The 25845-nt window shown below is 38.7% G+C and overlaps 1 protein-coding gene across 2 annotated transcripts in view; it reads right to left on the bottom strand.

The window, feature by feature from the left end:
• The window catches only part of NPAT (nuclear protein, coactivator of histone transcription), a 40868-nt gene that overhangs the window by 7532 nt on the left and 7491 nt on the right, over nucleotides 1-25845 (bottom strand). For both annotated transcript variants that reach the window (XM_084784309.1, XM_084784310.1), the window contains exons 2-15: nucleotides 24985-25103; nucleotides 21828-21888; nucleotides 20523-20595; nucleotides 17844-17884; nucleotides 17006-17224; nucleotides 15793-15874; nucleotides 14399-14486; nucleotides 13668-13759; nucleotides 13500-13587; nucleotides 10338-10434; nucleotides 8941-9069; nucleotides 4725-6359; nucleotides 1178-1293; nucleotides 985-1093 (exon numbers count right to left, since the gene is read on the bottom strand). In XM_084784309.1, the coding sequence (XP_084640435.1) occupies nucleotides 985-1093; nucleotides 1178-1293; nucleotides 4725-6359; nucleotides 8941-9069; nucleotides 10338-10434; nucleotides 13500-13587; nucleotides 13668-13759; nucleotides 14399-14486; nucleotides 15793-15874; nucleotides 17006-17224; nucleotides 17844-17884; nucleotides 20523-20595; nucleotides 21828-21888; nucleotides 24985-25103 (2949 nt within the window). The remainder of the gene's footprint in view (nucleotides 1-984; nucleotides 1094-1177; nucleotides 1294-4724; nucleotides 6360-8940; nucleotides 9070-10337; nucleotides 10435-13499; nucleotides 13588-13667; nucleotides 13760-14398; nucleotides 14487-15792; nucleotides 15875-17005; nucleotides 17225-17843; nucleotides 17885-20522; nucleotides 20596-21827; nucleotides 21889-24984; nucleotides 25104-25845) is intronic.

Here is a 25845-nt window from a genome sequence, read left to right as displayed (position 1 = left end):
TCACCAAACAAGCAACATTTCGCATACATACACATATATATGTACATGTATGTGCGCGCACACACACACACACACACACACACAATTAATGTCACAAAGAACAAGTTCTTTATAAACATTAACAAGACCGAAAAGCTTCTAGAAAAACTAACCAAAAGCAAATTAAGTGAAAGCTACAGAGTGTATGTGAGAGGGGCGGAGGAGGAAACGGGAAGGGAGGGACAGGAGCCGCTGGGAGTTATCACAGCACACCCCAGTGAAGTCTCTAGAAAATCCTCAGGATTCACTTAGGGTGAGGGGATCCCTTCACTTCCTTTCCTCTTCTCAAGAAGAGGCCTCACTAAATTTTCAGCTGGTCTAGCTTCTTATTTCAGTCTCCCACGTATGGGGCACACGGTAGTTGCCACCATACCAGGCTAGGAGGTTGACTTTATCCTATGAGCAACAGGGACTCCTGAAATGCAGGAAGTTATATATTTTAATGTAGATGAGGGGGGAAGGTCACTCAGCTAAAAAATATAGGATGAATTAGAAAACTGAGAATATCAAGAAAAGAAAAGAAAAAAGAAAGAAAGAAAGAAAGAAAGAAAGAAAGAAAGGATAGCAGGCAGGACACTGATAGGACAGACTATGATGAATATTTGAACGAAGAGATATAAGTGTTCAGAGTGAGTAGCTCAGGTTTTGACATGAGTAAAGAGATGGTACAAGTTATTCAAGAAGAAAACATTCAGTTGTTGCTTCTAAGATACAAAGTTGATTTTAACTTAAAAAAACAAGTATCTGTAGGGCTGGAGAGATGGCTCAGCGGTTAAGAGCACTGTCTGCTCTTCCAGAGGTCCTGAGTTCAATTCCCAGCAACCACATGGTGGCTCACAACCATCTATAATGAGATCTGATGGCCTCTTCTGGCCTGCAGGTGTACATGCAGGCAGAGCACTGGATACATAATAAAAAAATAAAATAAAATAAAAAAGAAGTTACCTGTAATAGGCTTGTTTCTGAGTGTCTGAGCCTTCTGAGATTTTTGAGGAATGGGGAATTGAGTGATACTTCTATTACAAACAGGTGCTGCTAAAGGCATATGAAGGACCTAAGAGAAAGAAAGAAAGAAAAAACCCCATTATTATGCTGCTTGATATGCATTCCCACACTAATTTTAGTTCATAAATGCTACCTGCTGAGGAGGAGTAGAGAATGTGTTTCCATTCTGTCCCACTACAGACACGGGTATCATTCCCACCATCCCTTGGAGTACAGGCTGCACTGGAGAAGCAATTATGATGGCAGATCCTAAGGAAGAAAAAAAGTCTCATTAATATCAGATTTCATGCCTAAAACTTTTGACAAAAACGAACGTCAAAGTGACAAACAAATTCTATGATCAAATCTTCTTTCCTGACAATCTCTGCATCAGCTCAGCCTCCAGGCTCCTGACCTCACTGCTTTTGATGATGAACTATTATATAAAACTATGAGTGAAATAAACCCTTTCCTCTCCAAGTCTCTTTTGCTCATGGTGTTCTATCATAACAGCAACCCTAACTAAACCACAAGTCGGTACCAGGAGAGGGATATCACTGACAGACCTGCCCACGTTTTTTTGGGACGACTGTGGAAGGGCTTTGGAACTTTGGGTTAGGAAAGCAATGGAGTCTTGAGAGCTCAGTGGGCTGTTCTGTAGGAGCTCAGAAAGTAAGAATGCTGAGAACAGTGCGGACAATGGAAGCCTGGTGTGCTAAGCCTCAGAGAGAACCAAGACTCTGCCCAGCCTTTGGTGTGAAGAATCTGCAGTGCTGGTCAGTGGGAGCTGAAGAGTCGGATGTGGGCAACAGGAGACCAGAGGCGCTAAAGTCAAGCCTTTGCGTTGCTGGGACGGCAGATGTGGTCAGCTGTAAGAGACTAGCATCACTGAGGCGAAGTCTTCTACAAGTGTTTCCTTGGGGTCAGCACACAGAAGGTGTGTTCCAGAAACAGCCAAGGTTGGGGCCTCATGCTGGTAGCCAAACTCAGTAGTAGCGTAAGAGTCACCCAGGCTTTGAAGGCATGAGGGGTCTTAGAGAGCAACTGGGGCTTAGCACTGTACTGCAGGGCTAGGGTCCCTGAAGAGAGCCGAGCAATGTCTGCTCAGCTGCAGCAAGGGACCCCAGCATTTTTGGAGATGCCAGCGCTATGGGATGACCACCCAAACCATCGGCAATGGCGGAGTAGAGCCAGCCACATCAGAGAAGGCAAGCTGCGTGTGCTGCAGAGGGCAGAGCCAGAGAAGTGACCAAGCCCTCTGAGTAACTTTGGAGGAGCCCAGAAGACCATAATCTCAGACACTGCACACTGAGTTCTTTATACTGCTGTGACTTTAGTTCTGCTCTGTGACTGTGCCCTCGTTCTTCCCTCCTGAAGTAAGAAAGTGAATTTATTTTTTGATTTGACAGAAGCAACACTTCAAAGACTGAATTTTAAAAGATTCTAAGAGGTTGCCTGTTTTTTGTTTTTCGAGACAAGGTTTCACTGTGTAGCCCTGGCTGTCCTGGACTCATTTTGTAGACTACGCTGGCCTCAAACTCAGAGATCTGCCTGCTTCTGTCTCCCAAATGCTGGGACTAAAGGTGTGCACCACCATGCCTCGCCAAGACTGCCTATTTTTAAAGAAACTCAACTAAAAAACAAAACATTTATTTTTATATTGTGTTTTGCATGTATGTATGTCTTCTTGAGGGTGCCAGATCCCCTGGAGTTACACATGGTTTTAGCTGCCATGTGGGCACTGGGAATTGAACTTCTGGAAAAGCAGCCAGTGTTCTTAATCACTTAGCTATCACTCCAGTCCATGGAGAATGATTTTTAAAACGGGACTTTTAAAACTTAGAACGTTTATATTGTAATGTTGATACCTATGGTTTATTTTGGTGAAGAACAAAAAGAAAGGTTATGGCCTATCTGTGATGTATGTGTGTCAAGCTGACAAGGGGTCAATTGTGCTGGCTAGTTTTATGTCAACTTGACACAAGCTAGAGCTATCTGAAAGGAGGAAAATGCCTCCGTAAGACTGGGCTGTAGGCAAGCCTGTAGAGCATTGCCTTAGTGACTGACGTGGCAGGGCCTAGCCCACTGTGGGTGACACCACTCCTGAGCTGGTAGTCCTAGGTTCTATAAGAAAGTAGGTTGAGCAACCCATGGAGAACAAGCCAGGGCGGAGACAAGCAGTAAGCAGCACTGCTCTAGAGCATCTGCATAAGCTCCCGCCTTCACTGCTTGTGATGGACTGTTATAAGGCACTGTGACTGAAATAAACCCGTCCTCCTCAAGTTGTGTTTGGTCATGGTGTTTCATCACAGCAATAGTAACCCTGACTAAGACAATCTTGTTTTTTTTATTTTTAATTGATTTAAGGACAGTAACAAAGCTAACAAATCAAGAAAGAGTAAGTCTAACTATTAAGCAAGACTATCCTAAGCTTGAGACATTATGACTAGAAGATTGTATTACATACTGATTCCTCTAACATATTAGGGTGAAACTAATTAGAAACTGAGTAGTGAATGTATGTCTCACGTTTGAACCTTGAATCAGAATACTTAAATTCCAAACGAATATTTATAGCCTCAAACGATTTACCCAGTGTATTATATTTTAGTGCTACTGATAAAAAAAAAAAACATACTTTTATAATTAGGTTGAAGTACTGGGGAAAATTAGTATCTACATGGTCTCTAGGAGTCAAACACAAATAAACCTATAGCAATTTAGATCTGAGCTGTAAAATGCACCTTTCGCTAATACACTAACTACCCCTTGCCAGATTTATCTTATATCCATGCAAACTTGCCAATTCAAACATCTATGAACACTTATTCTACTTCCCTTGGCTTTTAAAGACTTCTCCTAACTTGAAATCTTACCTCAGTTCTTTACACTTCAAGTCAAGTTCTATATTCTGTATATTCTTGCCTCTCGTTTATCTCATTTGAAATAGATTCACTATATTTAATATTTAATCAAGTGTCATTGTATGTCTATGAATCAATACACATGGAAACGTAGGCGAACATGTGTAACTTCCTATCTCTGAGAAACATAAATCAACTGATATGATAAATCTGTCAATCACTAACTGCATGTAAACCAGCATACAATGAACACAAAAGCCCCTGTGGAGTCTCTGAAGATTTAAATAATTTTTAAATAGCAGGAGATAACGAGAAAGGGTTTTATAGAATTCAAGTATTTCTTGAAAGTCTCACTAAATGACAAGTTTCTTAAAAAATATGACCATAATAAAAATAAGAAATCCTACATTAAGTATATATACAGCCATGTAATGAATTAGGTTTACATTTTTTTTCTCACAACTTAGTGTTGTAGATTAAACACTGTGCAAAAACAAAACAAAACAAAAACAAAAATTAAAAAAAAAAAAAAAACCCAAAGCTATAGCCCACCAGATTTAAAAGAAAACCTGGATGAACTAGGGGTCAAGAAAGAGGCATAAGCAGTTATTTGTGGAGTGCTTTCTCATATAAACTGTCTATATTATTTCCTAGTCAGTGACCTCACACAAGAAATTACAATCCACAGAAGTTCTCAAACATATATACACATACACAGATATGTGTGTCTTTCATCATTCACTGTTGGAGACAGAGTTCACGGCCTTGTACACTCTATACAAGTGCTTTCCACTCAACTTTATCCCCAGCTCACCTCCAATATGCTTTTAGAGTTACCTTGTGAGAAGTTTGGTGACACAGCTTGGTTGACAGCAAATACACCGTTGGACTTTGTTGGTGTCTGTAACTGCTGTGGCGGAGGCTGTGCAGTCATGGGTGCAGAATTCCCAGGCAATACCACTACATTAGACTGACTGACACTAGGTGCCAAGGCTGTTGGATCAGCCACACAGGTAGCTATCAGAATGTTACTTGAATTGCCAAACGCTGGGCCTGTGGCAGGCATCAACTGTATGTATCCTCCGTCCTTAGAAACACATGGTGCAACGTTGGCTGAAAAAGCAATGCCATCTTCATTCTGAGCGTTGTTTACCACAGCTTCTTCGGGTTTGAGCACTAAAAGGTTCTGCTCCATGGAGCCAGAATCTCCTACTTCAACAGAGACAACAGCACTTGCAGTTTCTTCTGAAGACAGGCATGTAACAAGTTCTGCATTTTTGGCAGGAGATTTAGAAGACAGGATTATTGTTGGCAAATTTTCCCCACTGATACTAGATACAGCACTGTTAAGCTCTGCATCTGAGGAAACAAATGGATCATCACTAATGATAATTTTGAGAGAGACAATACTTGATGCATCTACCTCTGCTGAGTTGATGCTAGGTTTACCATCAGTATTTTGGGTCTCAGGAGACCCTCCCACTGAACCACAAGACTCTGATGGAAGCGGGTGATTATTTCTTACAGTATTACCTTCTCTAGGAACCAGTGCCACGTCTTCACAGCTGTTATGTCCACTCAAAGAGAGAAAAATAGTATCTCCATCTTTTGAAGAAGAGCAAGGGTCTTGGGAGCTCTCAGACCTAAGTGGCTCAGTATTGCTTTCCAAATGATTTAAGTGAACAGATGTTGAACTGTTAGATTGCTGTTTATCTGAAGTGACTGACTCTTCAAGATGAATTTCTACCTGTTGGGGCACATTTAAACCTAAACCCTCAACAGTTGAAGGTGATGTCTTGCTTTGCAGTGGAGAATTATCTTGGCAATCTGGTAGTGGCTGTGCTGCGACTGGTGAGACACTCGTAGTTTCAATTTTACTGTTTTGAGTTTCACTACAATCTGGTGACTCAGAATCATGGGAATTCGCTTTAACTTTTATTATGCTGTTAGAATTTTCACAAAATTGACTTTTAGATGGCTTTCCAGTTAATTGAGTACTTTGGGACAACAGCTGAGTATTTTTCCCAGAGAGAATTAAGTTTTCATCATTGGTTCCACCACCAAGAGACACAGGTGAAGTTTCTGGCACGTTGGGCTGATCAGGCTTTAGCGGAGGGTCATGCAGTATACTTGGAGACAAAGAATTCTTTTCAACCACAGCCACTTCAGCTTCAGTGGGCATCTGACTGGCGTATAACTCGGAACAATGTTCATTACATTCAGTGGAGCTTCCTCTTTGGTTAAAATCACTCAAATTAGACACAGACTCAAAGGCAATGTCAAGGGCACACTTCTGTTCACCAGGGATGGCTGTTTTAAAGGACTTTTTTTGAGTGCTAGAGCTTATCTGGGAGAAACTTTCCTGGGATTCCTGCTGAAGAACATCGTGGCTGTTGCCGTTCTTCAAATCGCTTAATAATACATCTTCATTTTGATAGGATGTACAAAATGGAGGCTGACCAGACTGCCCATCTGTAAAACACCAGCGTGATGGAGAGTTACCTTGAGTATGCTTAGAGCTTCGGAAGCAGTCACTCTTTCTGTACAACCTACTCTGCCAAGGAAATACTAATCTTTGGCATACCAGTAAGTTTAAGACTGATGCACAATTATTTCCCATTCTCTGGGTACCAAAAAAATCTAAGTACTTTTATAGATGCAGACAGTTTTGTAAACAAGTGTCAAATTGTTTCCCAAGTTTCTAGGAAGACAGATGCCACAAAGAAGGAAAACATACAGAGGCTTAAGAACACCCAGTGCTTACCCAGTGCAGACAAAACTGGCTGAAGCTGGCTCTAACCATTAGTGGAAATAGAGCTGCTTCCCTATCTGGACTTTTCTTTCTTCGGTGGTTCGAGACCGGCCTCGCTGAGTATTTGCCCACAGTGGCCTTGGGCTTGCACTGATCCTCATGCTTCAGCCCCCTGGACGGGACTTTTAAATTTTGCCATGTCTACTGACCTTATTTTGCCTCATATTTATTTATTTATTTTTTGGGGGGTGAAATGAGACCAAGATCAAGTTAATTTATACAATAACGCAATTCCTGTGTACACTTTAATATTTGACATATTTACTGAGAAAACCATACACAGGGCTCTAGAATTCAAATGAATCACTCATTGATCTTGTAGAGATTAAGATAGCTAGAAAAGAACATATAGCATTGTGATAAAGTACAGTGAAAGTTGTAATAGTATAAAAAATAAGGACAATGGGACATTAAAAAACCTTTATAAAGGAGGTACCCATGAGGTGATTTAAGAAATAATGTATCATCAATATAGTGAGTCTTACAGCAGTCATAATTTAGTTTGAATAAATATGGAAAGAAATGTAATAGGGAAAATCCAGAATAATGTCTACAACTATCATAATTAGTAAAAATCATATTGTGGATAGAACCCACTAAATTCTATATTGAGGGAAAGATTAGGGGAAATTATATTAGGTCAGACAAGCACAGGATAAGTGATATTTAAAAAAAAAAAGTAGTGCTAGAGATTGAAGTGCATGTTACGCTACACAACTCCATTCTCAGCCTGGAAGTGGATTCATAATGAATTGGCAACACTTTCTGAGAAAACAGAATTACACATTTTACTTTATAGTAAACCGTATGTGAAGTGTAACTATCTAGATGTGAATGAACACACACACACACACACACATGCTCAGTTATAGTTCAGCCTAAGAAATGCAGGGTTGAGCTTTGTTATTAACAATGAACTCAAAGGAAGACACTCCTCAGCTAGGTTTTGAAAACAAGATATGAAAAAAAACCTGGAAGCCATTAGGCATTTAAAAACAGGTAAGAGGGCTGGAAAGATGGCTCAGCAGTTAAAAACACTGACTGCTCTTCCAAAGGACTTGGCTTCAATTCCCAGCACACATATGGCAGCTTACAACTGTAACTCCAAAATCTGACACTCTCACACAGACAAACATGCAAACAAAACAACAACGCACATTAAAAACAACAACAACAAAAGGTAAGGAGTTGCACGATGTTGGTGCACACCTTTACTCCCAACACTCAGGAGGCAGAGGCAGGTGGATCTCTGTGAGTTAGAGGCCAGCCTGGTCTACAGAGAGTTCCAGGACAGGCAGGGATACACAAAGAAACCCTGTCTCAAAAAATCAATCACCAGCCAGTCAATCAAAAGAGGTAAGAAGAAATGATTACCAGACATAGCTTTGTAGGCTGACTAAATAAATGGAGATGATACTGAAAAAGGCATAAAGTTTACCAAGTTATAAGAAGTGAAGATGATGGCTATTTCTGAGGAACAGAAATGCAGGGCACAGAGAATGCAGTTACTGTTGTGCTGGAAATGATCCTTTTGCACTTGAGGTGATTCCTCAAGCAAGTTTTTTAAATTTAATTTTGTAACAGAGAGCTATGTACATTTTAATTATACATTTCTATACATTTGTGTTATATTTGACAAGACTTCTTAAAAAACTCATATCATATTTAAAAATTTTAATACTGACTTACTCACTCATACTTTCCTTTAACTCACAAAGTGCTTCCTATCCACAGACTAACTCTGCTGCATTGATAACCCATGAAAGAGACAACAACTGTAAAGCCCCACACAAAGAGACAATAGGAATAAATAACCTACAAGGTTGTTTACAAATCACCAAGCTCAAGACTATCACTATATATCGTATAATTTTCTAGAAGCCAATGTTGAATGTCAGCTCAACTCAGGAGGGTGAAAAACTCTTAACACATGAACCTAACAGATCAGGCATCAAAATTTGTGCCTTAATGAAATTATTTTGTTATACACTTGTCCATTTGGCCAATACTAATTCCTTCTAGATTTGTGTGTCTATTGTCTATGGAAGAGTGAGTATGAAACATTAATCTTTTAATCAAAGTTTGAGATTTGGCAACAATTCTCTCAAAGGAGAAATTTTTAAGTATAAAAATGACCTATGTAGTAATCTGAATAACTTTCAATTTAAACTGTATTTTGTATTTTGAATTTTTAGGTTGATTTTTCACATTTTTATGACATTAACAAAATAAAAATCTTACCAGATTCTTCTGTTTCAAAAGAATTTTTAATAGTTAAATTAGTTTCTTCAGTTAAGACTACATTAGGATTAGTTTCCATGTGTTGGCTAGAAACACTTTGTGATATATTTTTACTGTTCTTTGTTTTACCTGTTAAAAAGAGAATAGAAATATAATTAAACCACACTAAAGAAACACACACACACACACACAGCCATTCTCAAATAAGTACACACACACACACACACACACACACACACACACACACACACACACACACACACACACTGCCATTCTCAAATAAGTGTTGAAACTTTATTTCAATCATATTTTTTGCCCACAGATAGGGTCTGAGGTAGCCCAGGCCGACCTTGAATTGACTATGTAGCCAAGGATGACCCTAAACTCCTGATATTCCTGAGTCTACCTCTGAATTTATTTTTACTTATTTATTTATTTTTTTTGTTTTTCGAGACAGGGTTTCTCTGTGTAGCCTTGGCTGTCCTGGACCCGCTTTGTAGACCAGGCTGGCCTCGAACTCACAGCGATCCGCCTGCCTCTGCCTCCTGAGTGCTAGGATTATAGGCATGCGCCACCACACCCGGCTTACCTCTGAATATTTGAAGATTGTTATAGGTATGCTCTCTACCCCCTAAAAAATGTTAACATGATGCTTCATATGCCTTTTATAATTACAAATTCAAAGACTTTCTCACCAAATATTCTGTTTTAGTTCTGCTATGCTGCCTTAGACCACGTTTAAAGCTCTTGGTTAAAGCAATCCTTTGCCTTAGCCTTGCAATGGGCACGCGTGCTGACACCTGACTACAACTGGTGGTTCCTTATGCTATGTGTCTACTGAGATCTTCTGGAAGCTTGGACAACGCTGATGCCGTCCGCTGTTCTGAGTGCAATGATAGATACTCTGCGTTCTTCTTGGATCTGTTTGTATTTATTTGTATTGTAAAATACTCAGAAAACCAAAACCAAACCAAACCAACCAATCAACCAGACACCCTCCACTTTATTTTTGTTTGTCTTTTCTTGCAGACCACGTTGGTCTCAAATCCAGAGATCCACCTGCCTCCGTCTCTTGAGTGCTGGGATTCCAGGCACAAGCCACCATGCCCAACTCCCCCTCTACCTTTTCCCCCTTCTGTGCAGCCCAGATGGTCCTGGAACTCGCTATGTAGACCAGGCTTGCCTCAAACTCAAGAGATCTGCCTGCTTCTGCCTCCCGAGTGCTACCACACCCAGCTCCCCTCAACTTTTATAGTTTAACTTTCCTAAGTAAAAATAATGACACACTCGCCAATGTCCATACATAATTTGGTGTAACGAAACAGGTAGTTTTTGAGAAGCCCTAGCATGTTACTTTATTCTGGGTTAGGTTACTCAAGAAGAAATGGTGTGCTTACCATAGTCAAAGAGATCAAAGAGTGCCTGAAATGCTGGGTCTGATTCTGTCTGTTCCAATATATCTTGTATTGCTTCTTCAGACATGTGGATTTCACTCTGCAAAGAATCAAAGTACAAACAAATAGAATTAAAATGGCTTTTTGTTGTTGTTGTTTTCATTTTTTATATTTGATGGATGGAACAAACTCCGAGGAGCAAGTTCCAACATCTTTATTATTTCTCTCACAGGCTATATATCCCAGCACATTCTTTGAAGCAGTACAATTATCACATTGGGTTTACATCCCTTTTTTTTTTTTTTAAGTGAATCATTACAATGAGTATACGTAAGAAAAACGTGTTCCTCAATACCTTCACATGACCAAATGTTTTATGTTTTATGCATGAAAAACAAATTGTTCTCAAGAACCCATACACATTTGTAACAAAGCAACTTGTTATATATTAACAGAGTATTAGCAAGGAAGGTAATTTCTAAGCCAGCTTTTCTTTACTGGCAGACTGTAATTTGCAGTTACATCGAAGGAATCATCAGTTATCTTAAAATGTAATCTTATAAAATGGGGGTAGGGGAACAGGAAGATACAAATGAGGGGATAACAATTGAGATGTAATCTGAATAAATTATTTAAATTAAAAAAAAAAGGACACTTTAATAGTAAAGCGAGGGACTTTTTGAGGTTGGTGAGCAAAGACAATATCCCAGTTAGAACTAGCTGACGTAACTCTCTTACTAAAGTTGGACTTCAAGATGACTAATTCCTTACACCTATTTTTTGCCCTCAGCTTCCTGATATGATTTAGTAAAAAGTATTAATGAGTAGAGGTGCACCTTAAAGATTTAAAGTAGATATGGCTAATCACTTTTATATAGAGGTTTAGATTTATGATTCTTTAAGATCTTTATAAGATTATCTTTTAAGATAATATGGCTTTAATACTAGAATAATTATTCACATTTGTTACTGTTGACCTTTTACATATGAAGATTCCCCTACAAGAAAATTTCTTCTGATTTTAATAGGCTTATTTAGAAGAAAATAACTTCTGGGCTGGTAGATTAGAAACTGTAGTAAATAAGAAAAGTAAAGACAAAAATGATCAGTCTCTAATCCAAAAAAATGTGTCAGAGACTAACCCCCGGCATGACAGAGGGTGACACGGTAGTGTGAGGTGTGAGGAAACATGGTGATGCAGTACAGACAGTAGAAGCAGCAGCACATGGCTCCAGCACTAGCTGGGGAAGGAAACACAAGCCTCACCCAAAATTTAGGCCAAGTGGCAGGAACAAAATAGAGACCAGCTGTCCTACACACCTACAAGACAAACACACAGTTCTGGAAAGCCTCAAATGCAGGTGGGGCTTTGGTGAAATACCAAATCCTCCATTGTGCGAGGCTAGCAGTCAGTGGAGGGGAGGCCGACTTTGTTACCTGCCGTGTCTTGGAGGGTTGTGAGTGAACACTATATTGAATGTGCTAAGATGAAGTGCCCTGAGACCTGAAAACAAGGGATAACTGCAAGTCAGGGAACCTAGAATCAACCTCCCAGGTACATAGGGTGAGACGGCTGTGGGAAGCAGCTGTAGGACACAGGAAGAAGGGTACAGTTGGCAGTAGTCGTCTTCTCTGTGGCTAAGCAAGCCCATCGTCACCTGGTAACTGCAGAGTCTATTAGCGCCAAGCTGGAAGTCAGTGGCTTCTCGGGAACCATTTATCTGCCATAGGTTTACTGCTGCAAGAACTGAGAAGCCCAAAGCTTCAGCAAATTACTTCATGTCCACAGCCACAGCCCTTTGGCAAGATACTGAATGTCTAGAGTTTTCAAAGTACGATCTCAGCACTCGGTTTGATCCCCCTACTCCCAACAGACTCCAAGCCTTCTGCTGGCTTGCACACTGCCACCCTAGGCATATGACCTGAGAGTGGGGCAATCTTACCAGCCTAGAGAATGAGAGATAATACAGCTCTATTAGATATGAGACATATCCAGTTTGCATTAGGAACAGCCTAAATCATAGGAAATACAAGTCCCAAAGAGACCCCCACCCTATACCTCTATCCTATAGATTAAATGGTATAGATTAAAAACTTTCTCCAACATTTCAACTCCTCACCCTTGTGTTTCCCCTTTTATTTTTACTATATTTTCAGTAGTATTTTGACTATTATTTTAATATTCTTTTTAAAAATTTTGTATTAATTTATTCATATTACACCTCAATTGTTAGCCCATCCCTTGTATCCTCCCATTCCTCCCTCCCTCCCGCTTCCCCCCCCTACTCCCTTCCCCTATGTCTGTGACTGAGGGGGACCTCCTCCCCCTGTATATGCTCATAGGGTATCGAGTCTCTTCTTGGTGACCTATTATCCTTCCTCTGAGTGCCACCAGGCCTCTCCTGATTATGTTTTTTTTTAAAGAGCTTTTTTATTTTCAGAATTTATTTCACTTCTTATATTTGTTAGATTTTTTTCCCCATATATTATTTTGGTACTAGGCAACATTTCTCTTTAACCCCTCCTCCCCCTGACACACACACACACACACACACACACACACACACACACACACACCCCTTTTTTTTTGAGACAAGGTCTCTTTATATAATCCTGGCTGCCCTAGAACTCGATGTTTAAACTAGCCCAGACCTGAACTCAGAGATCTTTCTACCTCTGTTTTGAGTCCTGGCACTAAAGGCATGCATCACCATGCCTTGCCTGACTTGTTTCTAAACCACTAGTTCTTTCTTCTCTTTTATAACATTTTTTTATTCTTTTTATTTAACCTTCTTCTTTCCCTTCATTTTATTCACTTATTTTTTAAACATTATTTTTAACTTTATAGTACATTATATTAGTTGTTTCATTTTCTGTCTATGGTCACTGGTGACATATCAGATGGCTTTAGTTGAGTGTGTTTCTGTATCTGTAAAGCAGATTAGCTATTAGAAAAAAAAATCATACCATTTTTACTGTTTAGATAAGTGAGTCTTTGGATGGTCACTATTCAAATGTGATCATAAACAGATTACATTGATGAGTGAAGTCTATTTTGATTATATTTTGTACATAAAAAAAAGATTTTAAAACCAAAATACCATTTAATTCTAACTACACACCCCCTTCACACACTCACACCCCTATACACACAACTACCCATACCGGAAGTCCTAGGAGTTCATCAATGGAAGTTTCTGGCTCAGTCGGGTTGCTGTCTGTTTGCTTAGGAACTTGAGGAATACTACTATCACTGTAACACAGAAAGGAAAACCGTCAGTGCAGCTGGGTGATTAGACAAAAACAACCAAAGATTTGAGTCATACAGCTCACCTAGTCAAAAACTTATTTATGTTTTCTGCAAGTTTTTCTTGAAGGGATTTGTTGCTTAATATTTTCTCTCTTGCATTTTCAATAACCATTTGCTGGAAAAGAAAATCAAGACTAGTAAAAGAATAGAAAAAATATTACATTATTCACTCATAACCAAACCCAATCAAAATCAATGCTTTTTCATCCCAGCCAATTGGAAGGCTGGCATAGGATTATAAATTGGATTCAGGAGTTTGGGTTCAACCTGGCTAGCATAACAAGATCTCCTCTCTAAATAAATAATGAGAAAACCAAAAAGTCACAAAACCAAATCAATAGCAACGGGTAGTTTGGATAAGCGTAAGTAGAAGTGTCAGTTCTGGGGCTCCCTCCTCCTCACTCAGGCCTAACAAGGCACCGTGCAATTCAGAATGTTGCCCCAGATCTTCCAGCGACCTGCTCTTCACTGCATCCAGAATGCAGCGCTACACTTCTTCCTCTGTCACACAAGGCCGTTAATTATCTGACCAACTAGGCTGCAGGGACCAGTGATCACATAGAAGTTTCCCGTGGTGCATTTGGCATGAGTGTTCGCTAAGTGCTACTTTCCAGTCACAGTTCTCTGTGACAGAGGCAATCCTGTGCTCACATACTCATGCCAAATACACAGACACACATAACTATTTATGTATACAACAGTGTTTTAAAATTTGAGGACACTTCAAGCTGCAAATTTTGGGAAGGTCACTTACTTTTTCCACTGCAAATGCATTTGGATCTTGGAAATTCCTTATTGATGAATGAGGTCCAGATGATGTGAAACTCTTTCTTTGTGACTCACTGAAATACATTTGAAAAGCGTGTCTTTTACTACCTGTTTATATACACAAATTTTGAGATCATGATAGTACGCATATTTTTTTCCACTTTCCATAAGAACAAAGTCAGAAAAGCAGAAAAAAGCATTATATGACACGGATTCAGATGTAACAGACTTGAATTCTATTAAAACACAACAAATTAAAAAATAAAAAATGAATTAAAAAACACCCCCAAAACAAAAACTAAAACTAGCTATGTGGTCTCAAGTATTTAAGCTTTGCACTTTTCTCCTTCTTCCTCTATTTAATGGTAATGGAAATGTAACTGAGGACCTCGCACACAGCAGGCATGTGTTCTATTACTAAGCCACACTCCCAGCCCCATGACCTCTTATGATAGAATGAAACCAACTGTATTAGTGGGTACAAGAAAAAAAAGAGTTAAAACATGCCATCGATGTTATAATAAAAAGATCAACATCTCTGAAAAATGTTGTTAATAATGTTTTACTATTTTATATAATTAAGTCAAACAGCTGGTAATATAGGAGAATTTTAATTAAAGGAAGCTTGTATAAAGTCATCCTTGAATTACGTATGTATTCACATACATAAAATAAATAAATAAAACCTTAAAAAAGCCGGGCGTGGTGGCGCATGCCTGTAATCCCAGTACTCGGGAGGCAGAGGCAGGTGGATCGCTGTGAGTTCGAGGCCAGCCTGGTCTACAAAGTGAGTCCAGGACAGCCAAGGGTACACAGAAAAACCCTGTCTCGAAAAACCAAAAAAAAAAAAAAACTTGGTTGGCAGAGGAGGAACCAGACAAAAACCATTTAGAACTCTGACTTCTCATACTGTTTAAAAAAAAAAAGGTGAAGTAGAAAGGAAGAATATACATATGGAAATACGCATGAAAACATGCTTTCACAATTGAAAACTCGGAATGTGTTCTTGTGGGCCATAAGCACACCCAAAAACATGCCGTCATGATTTAATAACTCCATGTGTTCTTCTGGAGCATAAACTAACATTATTTATATTCATTCAAGAAAACACTCTAAAATGTGCTAAGGTCCTTTGTAAGACACATCACTGTTTTGCACACTACTACAGAACATTAGTGAACAGTGAAGTGAAACCACTGACTAAAGAACACGGGTTAAATTTAGTCAGAATGTTAGGAACGATGTGTTTTAGAATGAATATAAAAATAGTCTCAAGAACTTAACCTAGTCTTGTTACTTTAAATATTCACTAAATTATTGTGTGTGTGTGTGTATGTTTTAAATGGCTACTGGTAATGTGGCGATTATAAAAATAATTACCTTTTACGTCTACCAGGAGACATTAAACTGGTATGAGTTTTCTTTTCCTGAGGACCAGGAATGACATTTAAAGACTCTCCAGCTGCATTTTAAGAAAACACAGTAAGCTAAAGAAACACAAACTGTCTAAACTTGTAACGAGATGAGAAACATTAGATACTGATATTATTGTATATTAAAATATTGCAAACATTTATCAAGTTCTACTACTATGAGCAAGGCATTATATAAGAAGAGTAAATGCAATACACCCTTAAGATTAGACATTTGACGAAATACGAAAGAAATATAATTTAAAGGGGAAAAAATACAAGAAATATCAAATGAATGCTCCTACTATCGAACAGGATGTGGAGAAAGATGGAAATGAGCAATCTTTTTGTTTTGTTTTTGTTGTTGTTGTGGACCTGGCTGTCCTGGAACTCATTCCTTGGACTAGGGCTGGCCTCGGGCTCAGAGATCTGCCTGCCTCTGCTCCCGTGCTGGAATTAAAGGCACTCTATGAGCAATCTTAATGGGCAGTAATAAAAACTACTTGACTCAGAACTGAGAGATGAGCCCTGAACCTCAATACTGAAGCACATATTAAACTGGCTTCCTACTTCTTACTATCCTGTTTCCACTTCAAGCATGTCTACAACAAGATGATCTAAATCAGAACATGACTTCTAACTTTATCTCTAGTTCTGAGTCTCAGATGAAAAGATACAAAATATTCAATGCATAAAGATGGTGGTATACTGGGAAGATGTTCCAGGACACACTGGCATTCATAGTAAAGAAATGGTGAAATATAATGTATATTCTCCTTCAAAGCACAACCTGGTTTTGTCAATTATTATCCTCAAATTGAGAATCAGACGAGTCAGAGGTTAGACTACAGTTCTATTAGAATAAAAAGAACTGTAGACTTGAGCTACGATGACACCTAAATTTTAAGCCAAGATTTTCTAAATGTGAAGGCAAGTCGCAGAGGATAGCCTTGAATTTCTGATCCTCCTGTGTGCTGGGATTACACAGCTGAGCCAGTTTTACACGGCAGTGAAATCAAACAGAGAGTTTCACGCCTACGTTCTTGTGGCTGAACTACTTGAAGTCTGTTCCCTTTGTAAGTTCTCTCATCTCTCTCTTGGGCCATAACTTTGTGTTATTAATGTAATTGTAAAATTATCCTTGGATAAAACAGAATTTAAAGAATAAAACTTAAACTTACTAGTTACTGTATTTTGTGACTGGTTGACCACTACAATACTTGACCTCACTGGAGTTGAAGTTTGGCCAGTTGGCTTAATAGCTTGTGTGGTGACCAGAGGAGAAGTGGTAAATTGTCCTGAAGCATAAGGTAAAACCAATAACTCTGAACTGGCCGGAGCTGCTTGAGACGCAAGCCATCTCTGTCGCTTGATTTCTGCTATTCCATTTCTTGTTCGGGCTGAAACACATGGGAATTACAAAATTAACTCAGTATCAGAGCAGTTTCAGAATCTGACCAAGACACTACGTAAACACTATAACATGTTAGATCTATAGAGCAAAAAAACAGCTTTGAAAAACATAAATAACTTTATGCAACAATTTCATGAGAAACAACTAAAATACATTAAAATTTCATAAATCCCAAAGTGTACACCAAAACTTCATTTACCCCCACATTTTTATAATAATTCATACCTATAAGGCTCCCATAAAATTAAGACACTCAGAATCAGAGCTTGGTTAAGGATTTTACTGTCTGATATCGGACATATTATATTTGTATGTATACACACACACACACACACAAAGTATATACTTGCATATATGCATATACATTCATGTACATATGGTTTAATTTTGTTTTATATTGTTGAGAATCAAACCTGTACATGCATTCTACCACTAAGCCACACTTCAACCTCCCTCAATTGTGATACATAAAAATATCTAATGATTGTACTTTTAAAAAGTAATGTAAAGAAAATATAGGTTTAACATACATATATTGTTAGTTAAAACATTCATGAAACACAGAATGAAGTAATGTTGAACCTTGCTGGACGTTAAATACCAACCTCTCTGATGGGCAGCAAACCCTGGAGAACTCTGCATGCTCCTAAGAAATAAAACAAAGCAGTCACTTTGTAAGCACTGTTTTTAGATGAGATATATTCTAGCTTAGTTATCATCAGACCTGAAGTAAACTCTGAGTTAAAAGGTGATTTCTGGGGCTGGAGAGATGGCTCAGAGGTTAAGAGCACTGTCTGCTCTTCCAGAGGTCCTAAGTTCAATTCCCAGCAACCACATGGTGGCTCACAAACATCTATAGTGAAATCTGGTGCCCTCTTCTGGCTTGCTGGCACACATGCAGGCAGAACATTGTGTACATAGTAAATAGATAAATCTTGGGGGGAAAAAAAAGGTGATCTCTCTGCCGGGCATGGTGGCAGACACCTGTAATCCTAGCAGCACTGAGGAGGCAGAGGCAGGTGGATCTCTGTGAGTTCGAGAACAGCCTGGTGTACAAAGTAAGTCCAGGACAGCCAATGCTACACAGAGAAACGTTGTCTTGAAAAACTAAAGACAAAGAAAAAAAAAAAAGTAATTTCCCTCAGTAAAGAAGAAAAACAGGTCCATACAAACACTCATAGAACGTAATTTTGGTGATTAAATTCTTATCTAATCAATTAAGGCCTGGCTTGACCCAATTTTAGAAACTTGATACGTTTAAGTAAATTATATATAAATACAGCATTTCAATTCAATTTTGCAACAACAGAGACTTTCCTAAAAAGGAATCGTGACTCACATGTATCAATACATTAGAGTCTCAGAGTTCAAGGATATCCTGCTGCCATACTTATGACTGGGCAATTATTCTGTAGAAACGCCATATATATAGAAAATTCACAGGAGAAGCTAATTCTTTTACTGTGAATTATAATTATTCATTAATGTATTTGGTAAGCAATAACAGACACTGTCCTGATTCTATGAACAAAGCTTAATGAATTAAATACAAAATTTCAGTAACTCATAAAACTTTTGAGAAAACATGTATAAAAACTAATATTTTTATCTAATAGATTACCAAAACAAACATCTCCCCACCAAACCCTCAAAACTCCATCACTGAGTTGTAAAAATGTTCTACTTTTTTTGGTATGTGTGTGCAGTCCATGTACTCAGTGATAGAGGTATGTGTGTGCGTGTGTGGCATGCTCAGTATGTGGAAGGCAGACACTGTAGTGCTGGGCTGTCTTTCCGTAATTTCTCACTACCTTTCTTTTTTTGAGACAGAGATTCACCAAACAGGACGGTTATCAGCTTGGTTAGGCTGTCCAGCTGGACAAGGTTTCCAGGCGTTTCTCTCCCCTACCCATCAGCCCTGGTACTACAGGCAGGCATCACTGTGCAGTCTCTTATGTGGGCTCTGAGGAACCAAACTCAGGCCCTCATGCTTATGTAACAGACACTATTACTGACTGACCCTGTAAAAATCGTTTGAAGATCATTTCCAAGGGCAGGAGATGAGTTAGTGTGGGATTCTGCTGGATAAGGCAGAAGTCTGACTTCTCCAGATAGCTGTTTTGCGCTTGGTCTAGGTAGATGGACTGACTCCCTTTCTTAGTGGGGTCCTCACTCCACCTGATCTAGTAACCCCAAATTTTGTAAGGGGTGTCACACAGTTCTCAAAGAAAAATAGAGGCCCATCCTTTTCCTGATAAGGAATTTTAACAAGCACATGGAATTCCTGGTAGTACCTCACCCCATAGCAAATAGCCCTTAACTGTACCTAGGAGTCATCTCCTCACACATAGGACAATCAAGTTTGGTTTTCTCCTTCTTGTGATAGAGCCCCGTGGTACTGACTGTAAACAAGCACTGTATGTATTAAGTATCCTGGCACCCTTAGCCCTACTGAATCAGACACCCTCAAAACCACTCCTCACTACCCAAGGTTTATAAATAAAGGCTGGCTGGCGGTGGCCTTGAGAGTACTTGTGCTCAGGCACACCTGAGCTCATGCTTGGCATTCTTCTACCACTACTGCCCAAGACTCCATTTATTCAGGGGTGGGATGGGGGCGGGGCAGTGGCAGCAATGATGACCACCTCTGGATGCCCAGTAGTCAGGCAGCAATGGCAGAACTGCCTTTGCAGCCACTGGGGCCTGTTCAACCCTGCTGAAAGCTTGGTGCTGACCCCTGCTTCTCACAGGACCTGGCTTCAGGCATTCACCTCAAGTCAGATGGAACAGTCACTTGTAGCTTTGAGAGGAAGGGATTTTCATGAGACTACCGTGACCTAGATGCTAAAAAAGGAATAGCAACAGGGCTGGTATCCTTCACGGATGCTGAAACTGGCATGCCCAGGATGTGAAGCAGGAATATTTGTATGATGGTAAAATACTAAAGTAGAACATTCCAGAAAAAACCAATTGCTCATGAAGTCAACAACTCTTGGAATATGTAATGAAAAACTGGTTGTCTAGTATCTTGGTCTACATTGTTTCTAGGCAAAGTTGTGAATGTTATTAAATTTCTTTATATTACAATTTCCTCATTTGTAAATAATGTATTAAATGTATGCTATTTTTCAAATCATTTCAACTAAAGAAAAAGAACCTTGATCACCCTCTAGAAACTTCTAAAGCAGAAAGATGTTACATGAGTATATTATAAAGATCTTAGAGGCTTTATACACAAAGTGTATTTGTATTCCTAAATCAGTGCATTTTCATGAGCACAGTACCTGATCTGAGAAAGTGTGTGGTCTAGCTTCTTCCACAGAGATGACAGTATTGTTGGGACATCATTTGATGTTTCTAAATTAGAAGAGGAAATAAACTCACTTGAAGAAAATTCATTTGTAACTTTGAACAAAGACATAAATAATAACAGGAAAAAGCAAATAAACAAAAACCTTGTCTCTAACTTACTGAAGTTACACTGGAAACTGAGAAATCAGCCTATTTTTAACAACGTAAAAATGTGTAATAAGATGGTTTTATTTTCTTAAACCACAGAGAACCAAATTTAATACAAATGAGAAAGTATATCTAAGAAACTTGATAGGCTAATACTTATTTTATCTCTCCTTTGTATTAGAGAAAGGGAAATAACAAGTATCAAAAATTTGTACAAAATCCTTCTATGTGTGCAAATTTAATTCTTGAAATCCTTACTAAAACAGTAATTCTGTAATGTTATTAAAAGCAATACTTCTTACTAGGTTAAAGACTAAGTGATACAACAAAGAGCACCTAACATGATGCTCACACAGCTAGACAGTCATCATGAAGGTGAAGAGACTTTTCTTTGGCTATTACTTTATGATAACTAATCTAATAGTAATAGTTAGGGTAATATGAACTACAGATACAATGTTAAGAGAACAAATAAGTAATTTCCCTCTTGACTCAACAGAAATTTAAACGATTATTATTTTATGTTGTTAACTATGACATAATTTTTTTGACTATTCCTGTGCCTAGTCTCATATTCACATAAATCAAAATATTTTAGCAAATAACAATGGTTTGTTCATCAGTATAAATAACCTAAAGTTAAGGCTTTGTTTTGTTTTGTGGGGGTGTTCAAGATGGTTGTTTTGTGTAGTCCCAGCTGTCTTGGATCTCACTTTGTAGACCAGGCTGGCCTTCAACTCACTGTGATGTGTCTGCCTCTGCTGGGAGTAAAGGCGTATGACACCATTTTAAAATAAGGGTTTGGCTTATGCGGGTTAGTTAACAATTAAAGTTTTAGAATTTTATTTACTCAATAAAGGCAGAAAAAATTGATTCCTAGTAAAATATATCTTTATTGTTTTTCTTTTTTCAAGACACAGTTTCTCTGTTTAGTCTTGACTTGTAAAACTCACTCTGTAGATCAGGCTGGCCTCAAACTCAAGAGATCTGCCTGCCTCTGCCTTCTGAGTGCTGGGATTAAAGGTCTGCACCACCACCTAACCCAGGAAAATATATCTTATCAGAAGATTTAAGTATTTTCAAGGCTTTTATGAGAAAGTATCTTAAAACAACAATATCCAAGTTTTTACCTTTTGCTTTCATAGCTACATATTCATTCAAAATAGTTGTCAAGTTTTTTCCAAATAAGGACTGAAAGGCAAAAGATCAAATATTACCAAAACCATACATACAAGTTATCATTTTCCCACCACAAAAGCCAATGAAAGATCTAGACTGTAGAATATCCTGTGAGGAAAAGGTAGACAAGCAGGTTACCAATACCCACTAAAGGTATGCATAACATATCTGAAATGAAGGAATTTTGCCTGTGATCACACACACACTTGAGGTTATAAAAAAGCAAGGATTGGGGCTGGAGAACTGGCTCAGCGGTTAAGAACACTGACTATTCTTCCAGAGGTCATGAGTTCAATTCCCAGCAACCACATGGTGGCTCACAGCCATCTATAATGTGATCTGATGCCCTCCTCTGGCCTGCAGATGTACATGCAGGCAGAGCTCTGTATATATAATAATAAATAATAAATCTTAAAAAAAAAAAAAAAGAGTTCTGATTTCAAAAAACTTAACAGGATGCAACAAATCCTTTAAGAACCTAAAATTTACTACAAACATACTAATATGTAATTTTTACTTTGAACAATATTAAGGACATAAAATATACTGAGGAAGATGTATGACATAGGCAATTATGTCCCCTTTCCCCTTCAGCTTTCAAGACTTTTTTTTCATAACACAATCTTACTATAAATCCCAGGCTGGTCTTGGCATCCTCAGTGCTGGGACTAAAGGCACATGGGATAGGCCTGTATCCTAAGTACTGGGGAGGGTAAGACAGAAGGGCTTTAAAATCAAGTTCTGTCCAAGCTACAGAGAAAGTTCAAGACCAGCTCAGGTAAGTTAGGGGGGGGGGGGGGGAATCTGAAATCAAAGTAAGAAGAAAGAAGCTGGGCCAGTACAGTGGCGCATGCCTATAATCTCAGCACGCAGGGAGGCACAGGCAGGTGGAACTCTATGAGTTCAAGGACAGCCTGGTCTACAAAGCAAGTCCAGAATGACCAAGACTACACAGAGAAACCCTGTCTCAAATAAAACAAAAAACAAACAAAAACAAAAACAAACAAACAAACAAAAACCTAACTAACTAACTAAATAAATAAATAAAAATTGGGCTGGAGAGATGGCTCAGCAGTTAAGAGCACTGGCTGCTCTTCCAGAGGACCCAGGTTCAAGCCCTGGCACCTCATAACTGCCTGTAATTCCAGTTCCAGGGCATCTGACATCTTCACACAGACATACGTGGAGGCAGAACGCCAATGTAATTTAAAAAAAAAAACCAACTTAAAAAAAGAAAAAGAAAGAAGCTGGGATACACGTCAAGTAGAAGGCACTGGCCCACTAGAAAGCTTAAGATAGGAGACGTGCCTAAGGAATCACTCCCTGTGTTTTCTTTCTAAGAATGAACTGTAGTAAGTAATCAGTAACTAGGAATTGCTAAATGACTGACTGAAGAAATGGTTCCTTTTGTATAGTAACAATCATTTCCACTGCTGTCATCTAACCTTCCCAATGCTGCGACCCTTGAATACAGCTCCTCATGTTCTGGTGACCCTCACCCACAAAATTATTTTTTGTTGCTACTTCATAACTGTAATTTTGCTACTGTTATTTTTCGATGGTCTTAGGTGACCCCTGTGAGAAGCTGTTTAATCTACAACCTACAAGTGGAGAACCACGGATTTAAAGGACGACAGCAACTCCTTCCATTTGCCCTCACAGTACAAGGATGAGTGCGGTCAGAGTCATGGAATATACACTTCCTATCCTTTTGTCTTCCTTCTCTTTTTACCATTTTGTTTCTGTTCTTCACTACTGTTCTGAGACCCGATAAAGAAAAACACTCAGAGGATCCGATGTCCTTTTCTAACCTCTGAGAGCTCCTGTATTCACGTGTGTATATCCTCACACAAACATAAACAAATACACATTATCTGCCATTCTATACTCTGTAGATTTTAATTTTTTCAAGACTTTTGTTTTTAAATAATTTACAAATTCAATCAAGATCCCAAAGACAGCTGAGCGCTGCGTTGTACTCTCAGCGACCCGCACACTGGCACTTATATAACACACCCCTTCTGTGAGCACTAAGACATCCATCCGGACTCAGCCAGCTTGTGGGTGTTTTCTCTGATACCTGATCCAGAATTCTAGATAATACTTTAGCACTACGTTTGATCAGTCTCCTCTGGTGTGTGACTTTTCCAGATCTCTTTCTTGATCATGACACTTTTAAATGACTCTGCTTCCGCCATCTCTTCTAGTTCCCCAACTTTCTAATTTTTCAGAATTGTTTAAGGTATTTTAATCATTTTTCTACATAAAATTTAGAGTTCAGCATGTTGCTTTCTATAAAGCGGTGGGGATTCTGACAAGAATCAATGTATAAGTGACATTAGGGAGCACTGGCTGAGTGCAAAACTCCCAGTTGACAACGTTGGTTTTATTCAGTTTTTATTTCTTTGACACAGTTCTTAGCAAAAGTTACATACATATTTTGTTACGTTACATAGCATTGTTTGTTATTATAAACAGGTACTTTAAAAACTGAAGTAACTGTTCACTTGCAGTTTTCTAAAAGTGGATGTTTGCATATTATATATATTGTGACCTTGATAACTTCAGTGTTGTAGATTCTTTTAGGCTTCTTATGGAAAATGCCCATTAATAGTTAAAGTCCCACTAAGGAGCCATCCTTAACATGCAACTACCAGTACCATGTGAAATTGTGTAATTTTAGATTTTTTAAACATATAGATACCTAAAAAAGTGACAATAAAATATCAATATATATAGTATGTTTGTTTGTTTTTATATAAGGTCTTGTGTACGTAGCCCAGGTTGGTCTAAAATCATTCTGCCTCAGCTTTCCAAAATCCGCAGATGTATACCACCTGGCTAAATCTGTCTCTCATATGGGAATCAGACAGTGATAAGTCATGTAGCTTTCTGCTAAAGCTGGCTTGGTTGATGAGTGACAAGGGTCCTGCTATGTTGCCCAGGCCATCTCTAAATCCCTAGGCTCATGCGATCCTGTGACTATTTTAGGTTCCCAATCACACATGCTGCACAGTGCCTCTCTAATGCACTCTTTTTAAGGTGGTGCTTTACAGTCTTCTGTGTTGGCTAGTAATGAAAATTTCCTGTAAGGAACAAGTAACTCACCAGTAAGCACGCAGGGATAAAACCTTCATCAGTACAGTGTTCTGCATATTCTTTTAAATTTGAACTTTCCAAAATAAAAGTCTGGCAAGTAGATGTGAGGTTTTCTTGTTGTAAGTAACCTAAAGGAAGAATAGACGTTTGAATACTTTCAGAAAATTCTGTACTTTTGGTAAGCAGCTCTTTAAAATGCTTGAGCATATAGGAAAACCATAAATGCAGCTTTAGGCAAAACGTGCTAGTATTTTACAGCTTTTCAGTAGGTTGTGTTGTAGCATGTTTACAATCACCAGTTCCTCCACTGTGGAAGAATCCTACAATTCTAGCTAAACTTGTAAAAGAGATCTTTGACAAAGTGCAATTAGTGCATAATAAATGTGGAAAAAATCAACAAGGAAATAAGAAACCGCGCTCCCCTGCTCTATGACTTTCACAGTAAGGAGGTGAGGGGACTGCATACATATATTTAATGAGTTATCCAAAAACCACATTCTCTCAGTACCACTTACTTGTATGTTTGACTATCCATTTCATGATTTAACAAGTGAAGAGAGGTCTTAAGTATGCTGTGTTAAAGGTTGGAAAGAAATTCTCTAATTTCCAATTTATATCCTTTATATTATATTAATTTCAACCTTAACAAGTAAAGGCTAAGAGGCTGTTAACTACTTATCAAAATAACTCACTGGAGGAAAGAATAGTGGTTTTGTTTGTTTGAGGACATGGTTTCGCTGTGTAGCCCTGACTGTCCTGAAACTCACTCTGTAGACCAGACTAGCCTCAAACTCAAGGCCCACCTGCCTCTGCCTCCTGAGTGCTGGGACTAAAGCATAAGCCACCACCAACACCTGGCAAGAAAACTCT

This window comes from Acomys minous (genome assembly GCF_964271855.1).
Source record: "Acomys minous genome assembly, chromosome: 5".
NCBI classification, from domain to species: Eukaryota; Metazoa; Chordata; class Mammalia; order Rodentia; family Muridae; genus Acomys; species Acomys minous.
The sequence above is the reverse complement of the archived record's forward strand: the minus strand, read 5'-3'. Positions and strand labels throughout refer to the sequence as shown.